Source organism: Toxorhynchites rutilus, chromosome 1 (assembly GCF_029784135.1).
Source record: "Toxorhynchites rutilus septentrionalis strain SRP chromosome 1, ASM2978413v1, whole genome shotgun sequence".
Lineage (NCBI taxonomy): Eukaryota > Metazoa > Arthropoda > Insecta > Diptera > Culicidae > Toxorhynchites > Toxorhynchites rutilus.
The window spans coordinates 143,949,135-143,959,722 of NC_073744.1; the positions used below are offsets into that span (position 1 = coordinate 143,949,135).

At 36.9% G+C, this 10,588-nt stretch overlaps 1 protein-coding gene across 4 annotated transcripts; it reads left to right on the plus strand.

Moving 5' to 3' along the window:
• Positions 1 to 331: 331 nt before the first annotated feature.
• Positions 332 to 9,856, plus strand: LOC129762020 (cardio acceleratory peptide 2b). 4 transcript variants are annotated; one of them, XM_055759966.1, is made up of 4 exons: positions 332 to 606; positions 8,604 to 8,744; positions 8,833 to 9,024; positions 9,323 to 9,856. In XM_055759966.1, the coding sequence occupies exons 1-4, from the start codon at positions 519 to 521 to the stop codon at positions 9,436 to 9,438; spliced, it is 537 nt and encodes a 178-aa protein (XP_055615941.1). In that variant the 5' UTR covers positions 332 to 518; the 3' UTR covers positions 9,439 to 9,856. The 4 variants fall into 4 exon arrangements, with proteins under 4 accessions (XP_055615941.1, XP_055615942.1, XP_055615943.1 ...); XM_055759967.1 differs by having other exon boundaries at positions 9,326 to 9,856; XM_055759968.1 differs by having other exon boundaries at positions 8,833 to 9,044; positions 9,323 to 9,459.
• Positions 9,857 to 10,588: the final 732 nt, after the last annotated feature.

Genomic DNA, 10,588 nt, shown 5'->3' on the forward strand with positions numbered 1-10,588 from the left:
CTCAGGTTTTTATTTCTGCATCATAATATTCTAATTTTTGTCTTAACGATTCCCTACTACGAATTGCGTCTGCTCAAAACAACAAGTATCATTATTGGCATCATCAGCGTCAACCAAAACCTCATCACCTGTTTGCTCGTTGCTGTTACTGAGCTTTCCATCCCCCAGCACAGGACCTGTTGCTGCTTTCCACATCACCACCCTGGAAAAGCTCGCCCACGTGAACTACTGGTCAAGCAGTCATGCGCTCGTTGCTGTTCGCCCAGCAGTTATCCCACCATTCCAACAATATATAAGGCGCGAAGGACTTGTTGGGCAGCATCATTTTCACCGTAAGTTGGCAAGTAAAGTGGTCATCAGTTGCACCAGGGGAAGTCATTCTGGTTTCTGGAATTTTTAGGAAGTGAATCTGTGTCTTGTGTGAAGAAGAAGAATACAAACGAAGAACTCTGTACATAGTTTATTATTACCCAAGTTGAATTGAGAACGGATTTACCGTGGACCGCCGACTCATCGTAATGCTGCCAGTGTCACAGTTGAAAATGCTCGCGTACATTTCGTTGGTGCTGATTGTGTTCTCGACGGCCAAATTCTGTCGAGCAGAAGGTGAGCTTACAAACGTAATTTGATTGTTTATCGCGACATTTGGAAGATTCTATGAACCTGAGACGAATCAACTTATCAAACAGTCATGACAGAATTGCCAAAAAAATGAGTGTTAAATATTTCAAATGTGCCGCTTGAAGATTATTTTGGGAAACTGGAATTTTAAAGCGAAAATCTGACAAAAAGTTTTCGAGTGAGTTCTTTCCTTCAGGAAAAATAACAGACAAATTCTGTTTGGAAAGGACAATTTGGTGAATAATGACCATAGACTCAACATTTTTGACTTTTCGAGTCGAATAGACAACTTTAGATTGATACTAGCTGACGTGGAAATCGTTGTTCTGCCATAAACAATATTTCTAGTGAATATGTGGGTTGTTAAATAGAAAACAAATAATATATTGTAAGTGTGTGTTGTTTTAACGATCTATGAAATCGATTGAATGTGATCGAGAAAATAGAAAGAATGAACGATTCGAACGAAAGTGTGTTTGATGTTTATGCTAGAATTGGAAAAAGAAAAAGATCGATCTTGACGAATCGATTTTCTAAACGGCGTAGGGATCGATTCAATCGGTGCCAAAGAATTGATCTTTGCTGAATCGATATTTGAAAAATCGAATGCTTTCGTTTTTCAATTTATTTACTTGTTCCATATAAGTATTGTCTTTTCTTTAAACAAAGAATAGACATTTCACATTTCTATGATTCAGAATGAAGGTCACGAAAAGAAATTTGAAAGTCCAGAGAAATGGCATTTTCCCGGGCATTCATTTTGTACCACCATGGAATTCATTAATTATGTAAATTAACTGAAAATTATTATTAGAAATTCAACAACTGATATTCATCGAGAACTCCGCTGACAGTAATCTCATAAAATCCCAACCGTGCCATACGTCTGGCATTTAATCGAAATCTCGGTAACTGAATATAACTTATGACCACTTGTCTCGTCATGACCAAACTTACAAATCTTGGAATGGATCAAATGTTTATGAAATTTGTCAGGTGGATGAGTGAGATTTAAATTAATGTTCACTGAAAAACAAATGTACAAAAAAAATCTACGAATAAGTAGATCGGAAGGATCGAATAGAAAAGATCGATTTTCGCGATTTTTTGGAGAACAAAGAATGGATCCAAAAAATCGGAAATCGGAGAGGAAAAGATCGATCTTCTAAAAATCGATATAAGATCGCCCAATCCTAGTTTATGCTCTCGAAAATGAAGGTGCGCATTGTCATTCGATAAACAAATGTGAAACATTCGTGAATCTTGTGTTCATACTTGTGTTTGACATACCGAAAAAGGAGCGCCAAGTCAACATATTCACAAAAATAGAAAAAAAAAAAGACATAAACCATTCCTTTTCTCAATGCAATGTGTTTCATTAACGTACCTGATTTCTTAAAAGTTAAATGTAATGTGAAAGAAGTAATATATTTTGGTCCTAAAGTACACAAATTTAATAAAGAAAGTCAATATAAATTTCGTTCAATTGCTTCCCCGTTGGTGAAAGATACGCACTTGTCGTTTTCGGATCGACGTTTACATTTATAACAGACTTGTACAAAGTGATGTATGTTATCAAATATTTATTTAAAACTAGCTGATCCGACGAACTTCGTCTCGCCCAAAATAGATTTTTTGATTTGAATACTTTCAAACATCCACGTTTTCTTACTAAGTGAACGTTAGTGAGTCCAATCACTGAACTCTTCATTGATTGATTACCCTGATGACCCTTTATAATTTCCTTTGACTATAAATTGTCTAGTACTTCTACAAAAAATCGTCCTTATAATATAAAATTATTTTCAGACACAATTTTCGTTCAAGATTCTTCAAGCATTTGGAAATAACATGTTTCTCCGTTGCATGGAATACATGTTTGATACAGAGAATATTACAAAATAAAGACAGCTCAAATCGAACCATTCCTTTCTCGGGTTTTGGGCACAGCAACACATTTGGCCTTCTATTTTTGTTTATATAGATGGAAGATATACGAATGCGTTATTCCGTCTGAAAATCTTTTTCCACTTTCGAACAAAAATCAATTTCGTTAGCGCCAACATCAAATGGACTAACAACGCTTAGCTAATTGTAGAACATATGGGAATTCAATTTTCCGAATTTTCCGATTTTTCTCTCCGCTATATTGATCTACGGTACAACGAAATATAGATAACTCAAATTGAACCATTCCTTCCTCGGGTTTTGCGCTTACCAACACATTTGGCCTTCCATTTTTATTTATAGATATAAGATATGGAAATGCGCTACTTCGCCTGAAAATCCATTTCCACTTACGAACAAAGATCAATTTCGATAGCCCAAATATCGAATGGACTAACAACGCTTATTATGATGTAATTTTCGAACATGTGGGAATTCAATTTTCCGACCTTCCTTCACGATTTTCCGATTTTTTCACTTCATATTGATCTACGGAAAGAGACGAATACAACAAAATAAAGAATGCTAAAATCGGACCATCCCTTCCTCGGGTTTTCCGCTTACCAACAGATTTTGCCTTACATTTTTATTTATATAGATATAAGATAAGGAAATGCGTTATTTCGCCTGAAAATCCATTTTCACTTACAAACAAAGATCAATTTCGATAGCGCAAACATCGAATGGACTAACAACGCTTATTATAATGTAATTTCCGAACATGTGGGAATTCAATTTTCCGAATTTTCCGACCTTCCTTCAGGATTTTCCGAAAATTTTCCGATTTTTCTCTCCACTATATTGATCTACGGAAAGAGACGAATACAACAAAATACAGGAGGCTAAAATCGGACCATCCCTTCTTCGGGTTTTCCGCTTACCAACAGATTTTACCTTACATTTTTATTTACATAGAAGCGTATATGTACAAAAAAAAATAAAGTCGCTGTCATTGTCGCTGACCGTTGTAAGACACTTCCGGAAACTCCTGCAAGCAAGTATACGCTTTTTTTTTTAATTTCTATATGCTCATACAACATTATCTTGCTTAAGTTCGGCTTGGAGGTGGAACGGACAGAATTCACAATATGACCTTCCGTACGATGTTTTCATAGATGTTTTTTTTAGGTAATTTCCTATTCATCCACAAATATCATCCTGTCCTAGAAGGGGTCACCAATTTTCCTCACCAATTCATATTTACGAATATGATCTCCGCATTGGTTTTTGACTCAATTATTCCTATTCAATGTAATGTTTCAATACTATACTATCCTTATACAGTGATATGTATAAAAAAACACCTTAGATGTATAGAAATTTACCTCAACCTCTGGACTATTTCATCAAAAACTACTACCGTAAATTTATAGAATCTCTTTATTTCTCTTTCAAGTAATTAACAAATTTTGCCATTTTTGTTAGGTTTTGTTTACTCCCTCACATGACTTCTTTGATGCAACACCTTTGAGTTACCCCTCGTAACCTCTTACTTGTTATGACATTTAAAGCTGTGCGGTATTGTTAGAAATCGATATTGGTGCGATAGAAAAAAAAAATTGTTTACATTGTATTAAAAACAGTATTAGATAACGATTTTCTCAATTTTGTTTGAATAAAAAACAATTTTGTTGAGTAAAAATAGCAATTTCATTAGTCTTTATTATGAAAACAACATTTTTCATTGCATTTTCATTTTCAGGATTAATTCAAGAAACTTGAACCAAACATTCTATTTCAATGGCACGCAAAACAAAAATAGACAACAAGTATCGAGATCGAGAAATAACAAATCACACAATAAAAGCAAAAAAAAAATATAAAAGCATCAATATTTAAACGATGCTCCGATGACCTGTCGAAGTTGTTTGGGCATGCTATCGACCATCTTCTGGAGGTGCTGAGGGTTGATTTCGTTCCACGGAAAGAAGTGTCCTTACTATAGGAGAAGTGTGTAATACGCACACCCTAAGCGAGAATGAATTTATCTTGACCCTTGCTCTCAAAATTTAAGGTAACACCTACGACAGTACGTAGATTAGTTAACCTTCAGTCATCTATACTCGTTCTGTATTCTAGATACTGAATAACAAAAGTGCTACGAACTTTATTTTGTAAGGCGCCCAAATTCTAGATTTCCAATCATACGGTGTTAAATGGCCCAGCAGAAGTATAATATGCCCATGAGTTGTTTCTCTCGGAGACTATAAAGTTCAGAGAAACAGCTTGTATGCATGAGAGATTCCATCAATTTATTCCCTTCATGCCCACCAGCGAAGAGAAGAAACCGTTCCTCCGATGAGCGTGTTCTCCCAGTATTCGTGCATTAATTCTCCAGTCCGCGCTCTTGTTTTCTTGCATTCTCTGAGCACATAATATAGATGCCAGATGTGAAGACATGTTTTCGTTTTGAAGACATTTAATTTTGTGAAAACATACTGAGGTCATTTCAAAGTATGTAAAAACAATTGTTTGTGTGATTTATCGAACATTATTTAGAAATATCGTGATGGTTTGCTCATTTTGTTCATTTGGATTACCTTTGAAGACATTTATTTGTGCCATGCAGAGATATTCGAGAAAATCATCTGGCATCTATCATTGACTAGCACGATTACCTATAACCATTGCATTTCTTTTCTTGATGGTTTACGAGAAAATCAGGCGGGTCAAATTGCCCGGCAGGCGCGTTTTAGACACATCTCCTCTAGTAACACCATCTCTCACCACATTGTTGTCGAGAATGGCCCACCGCTTCTCAATCGGGTTAGGATCAGGACTTTGTGTTGGCCATTCAAGGGGTTTTATTTTGCGTGAAGGGAAATACGCTTTGGTCTTCTTAGCAGTATGCCTCGGGTTGTTGTCCTGTTGGAAAACGAAGCTGTTTCGTAGGTCAGTTTTTTTGAAGTGATTCCTTCAGGTTGTCCTTAAGGATGTCAATGTAGACATCTGATGTTATGATGCCATGAACTCGCACCAGGCACCATTCCAGGAAAAGCATCCCAACTGTTAACGTTTGTATTACTGATCGTATTTGTTTGTGATGTTTTACTGTTACATTTAGTCTGGAGAAAAATATGCCATAAAAATACGTTACACATTAGTAAAGGATTAGGTTAAGTAACACCTACACATTCACATAAAAGCTGGAGTGAGAGAAAGGATAGGATGCAACAGAAATAAAGACAGGGTTAAAGATGAACAATTATGAATATATAAAGGAAAGGATAGAAAGAGAAGCAGAAGAGAAAATCAAGAGAGTGAAGACAGTATAGCGTAGATGAGATGATCGCTGAAATGATGGATCATTTCCTGACTAAAGCGACGACAGAGAATACTCATGAAACACACACAGAGAAAAAGTTTTATAATTCAACAAAATAACAAATTGTTGTAACAGAAAACCTTGACAACCAGTAGTAGCTGATAGAATCAGGTATTTATTGAAAAAGTCGATGTCAGGATTAAATTAGAAAAGAGACTCGAGGTAAAATTCTCTTCCTCTCTGTCCTATCAGGACCCGTTAATACAGGGTTAGATAATAACCCCAGAAAGCTAGTGAGCTTGAAGCATCGTGCAGAGACCCTATCCAGCTGGCGACAAGGATTCCAGCGGAAACACACCAACGACTGACACCCACCCAGCATTGTGAGAGGTTAGGTAATAAACGAATTATATCTACGCGCTTTTCCATACTCCACATCCGAGCCTTGATCAGTTTTTTCCCCGAAGAGCCGACCCTGAGAGTGATTTGCCACAAGCTCGAGCTTACCAGCATTAAAAGAGACGTTGAGAGCCCAACCTCAAAGGTTCCCAAGGCTCAGCCCAGGAACCGAGGTGTTGCCGTCTGACCCCCTGGAAGTAATACAACAACATTATATTGCCACCTTGGTGCCTTGTCTGTAGCCTGCAAATGAGGTTCCTGCAATCGATAAACGGACGTTTTCTTGTGAATCTGCTCTTGAATCTGTTTTCTTGTGAATCTGCCTTGAGCTCACCGAGATGTTTGATAGTTTGGCAACGACAGCTAAATTTGCGACACATCTTGACTCGCGGATCATACCCTCTTGGCCGGGGCCTGGTATTAACCCTTTGCGGTTCTTTGTCTGCTTTGAGCCACCCCAGCAAAGAAGTATACTAATATTATAATTCATGCAACGATGTACTAAACTTTTTCTAAACGAATTTTAATGTCTTGTTAACTTATTCACGAACCAAAACGGTGCTACTATGAATAATATATAACGGTCCACAGTATAAACAAAAAAAAATCATCCGTGCTTGAGGGGAGGATTAATGGAAAACTCTATGTATTGTGGCGCTGTATAGATGTAAAGAGCATTGTTTTGTATGTTCAAGCACAAAGATAAAAGGCGAAAGACGCAACACTAATTATTTTGTGATACATGCGAAAGATATCACACGAAGAAGAAATATCGAAAATATTTTTAAACATAAACATAAAAGCATTATTTAGTAAAAACTTATCAGAAGTTTACAAATAATAGAGGAATCTTGTTCATCTTTCATCAATCTCATAAAGCTATAAATTACAGCTTTTTCATTTAAAACTAATTCCGACCAGTGCGACATACATGTAGAAATTCATTACGACCGCAAAGGGTTAAATTTATAAGTTAAATCTTGAAGCATAATCTTAGCTTTAGTGTCATTCATTGGCATAGTTATTATGAATTTGTGATGTTGATGATATCCACCTGAAAATTCGTAAAATTGTGCTTCAGTAAGAAAAAGATAAACAGTTATTTATTTATTGTAAAGCTAGCCGACGACGCAGACTTTTTCATATTTTCGCCTTAGATTAAACATGAGAAAACAGTGCTACATGCTACTTATGAATGATAAAATGACTATCAATCAGAATGATTTGAATGCTGTATATATAAAATTGATGAGTTGGGAAATTTTTTTATTGAGACCAAGCGATAACTAATATTGGATCGTAATTTTGAAAAATCTGTAGATATGTATGAAAACCAAAAAAAAACTGTAATCTGTATCTACAGTTTCTTTGAAAGACTGAAAAATCTGTATAAATACGGATTATTCTGTAGATATGGTAACCCTGGTCTTAACATGTGAAAGCAAGGGGTTCATCAAAGGTTATGAATGATTTTAATATTATTGGGCTTCTATTTTTGTCACGGCATATTTGCACACTTTAAAGAATTCCTTACTTACATAAGGTAAACAAAATGTAACAAAAACTTGTTAATTACTCGAAAGAGCAATAGTTGATATACAATTCAATGAAATTACTATAATAGTTTTTGATGGTATAGTACAGAAATTGAGAAAAGTTTTTGAATATGCAAGGTGGGCTTTTCTGATGCGTGGAGGCGATCTGGCGTAGTGGTAGCATCTATACCTCTCACGCTAAAGGTCACGAGTTCAATTCTCACTCCCGACATTCTTCCAAAAATGGAAGTAAAAGTGACGAACCAGCCAAATGAGATGAAAGTCACTGTAATACAGATAAAAAAAAACTTCTGATACATATCACTGTACCTTTTTTTATTTTGTCAAACGGTGGATATGATGAAACTTATCAAACATGATAAGGTTGAATATGACATACAAAACTGCAGACAATATTTGAATATCCCTCTCAATTACCTACGTGGGAAGAAACTGCGTTTTCATCTTGCTCCCACCACATATATACTAGCAATCATGACGAAACATAAAGATACAATGCTCTGCTTAATCTCAAATCGCTCGCAGCAAAAGAATAATTATAGCGCTATTATCACTCGAAATAAGAAGAATGAAAAGTAGATTTTCCTAATTGAAAATGGATGCAAAACAATACACACCAACAAGAAGGAAATAAGAGAGAGAAACATGTAGGCAATCCGAAATGACTCGTCCGGCTTATAACACCGAATCAGCGCGCGCCTTCGGCAAAAATCCGCCGGCGAAAAGATGATTTTAATCATTCAGTTTTGTTTTTCGCTCTCAACTGCCACAAAGTTTGCTTATGCTCATTCCCATTACCTTCCACTCGCCCACAGTCGACCAGGACACCGTCGTCAGCGAGGTGCGACACAAACGGGGACCAACGGTGGGACTGTTTGCCTACCCGCGAGTGGGACGTTCCGATCCGGACATGCTTGAGTGGGGAGATATGCCGATGGAACTGTCGGAGGAATATGGTGAGAGAGATTAGTTGGCCGTAATGATTACACTTGCATTTCACAATAATTTTTTTTTTGAATTGTTGTTTTCATTTCTCGCCCGTAGACTACCCCATCCGGGAATCCAAAAGACAAGGACTGGTCCCATTCCCGCGGGTGGGACGTTCGGGACAGAACGGCGGGCGTCAGTTCTGGCCCATGCAGCAGAAGCGCGCTAGTAACTCGGGCGCGAACAGTGGCATGTGGTTTGGCCCTCGGCTAGGTAAACGTGTCAGCCGGGCATCCAGCGAGATCAAAGGTGAACAATTGTAAATACAGGTGAATTACTGTTCAATGTTGGATGCTAAACTAAACCGTTTATATTTGTTCCGTTCTGTTCCGTTCAAACCATCTGAGTGTTACGAGGTGATTGGTGAGATGGTCTGTCGCTACCAACTAGCCGTTTTTCGGATTTAATGTGCATGAGATCAAGCACGATCCTGGCCACGGGGAATGACATGAGAAATACAGTTGTTATACATTACTGTTTCTTTTTTTTCGACTAATACAGATTATGAAGCGTGTACTAATGTAACTAATCGTATTTCCAATTCCAGTAGGTAACGAACTCTACACACCACGCCTTGGCCGTGATTCGGGGGAATTCTCCAACTCCAGGAAATTCAAGGACTTTGAACGCTTCTTCCGATTGTCGCTTTCATCGGAGAACTAAATTATTAGACAAGAGAACTATTTTTATCATTATTAAGCCAACACGTACTTACAAGTCACATCCTAAATGTGCGGCAGTAGAAGCCAAGCCAATCGCTTTCGTGTTATAAATCTAGAGGTTAACTAATGCCGCCATTAGAATTGTCCGTCAGGATTTCGAAAATGTGTTTACCAAAAAGGCTGGAGGATGTTTGTCTACGAACAGGCCACCGGTGCCGAGCAGTTTCCGTAGACGAACCTTCTTAATTGGGACACCACTGAAACTCTGACAAACAATTTTCGATTCAACTCACAGACCGTTTGAGAGTACCACATAGAGCCTCTCAGCAGATACAGAAAAGCACATAAAATAATATGTTGCTATTGTTAACAGTGAGATGTGTACAATTGTAAATAAACAAAATTCAAATGAAATTATGCTGGCATTTGTAGAACAAATAATTATTGTCTTAAGATAAAACAATCCGAAATCGAATGAATCCCTATTCACTTCATTCCTAAACAATAATGGTTAGTTAAGTACACGATAATTGGAGAGATATGTCAATGTATAAGTTGCTTAAGTAGATAAAGAGAATATTTGGCTTTGGTACTTTAATGAAAACAATCTAACAGCAGAAAATCTTTTAACGTAATGAGTGCCCCAGAAGCGAATGTACTTGGAAGTTCAAAACATTTTCATAGAAGTCACATAGCGACAAATGGACCCTGGTATCTACCTGAATATTGTTTTATCTTCTAGTTTTAGTATCTGCGTTATAATTTTATTCCTTTCGGTAAAATAGTTTAATTAAAAAAAATTGTTATGGCTTCTATTTTTTTCAGAGTTTACCATAGGTTTAATATTTGCAACTGGAAATTACCAGATCCATTTGTTTCGACATCTGCAGAACTCTCTTGATGGAAAAAACATTGGCTGGCATAAGAGTAAATTACTTAGAAAAGTTTTCCAATTGTGAAATTACCCGATAATGGCAAAATGTGATTGATGATTGATTTTCAATAGAGAAAAATCCCACTTAAAAAAAGGGGAAAAAATCACTGATACAATTTCAATGACTCAATATTAAGCAAACACGTAAACCACAATGAGTGCCACCTTCACAAAGCGCTCCAAGGGGATGTTCTCCAGCACAAACCCAAGAATACCA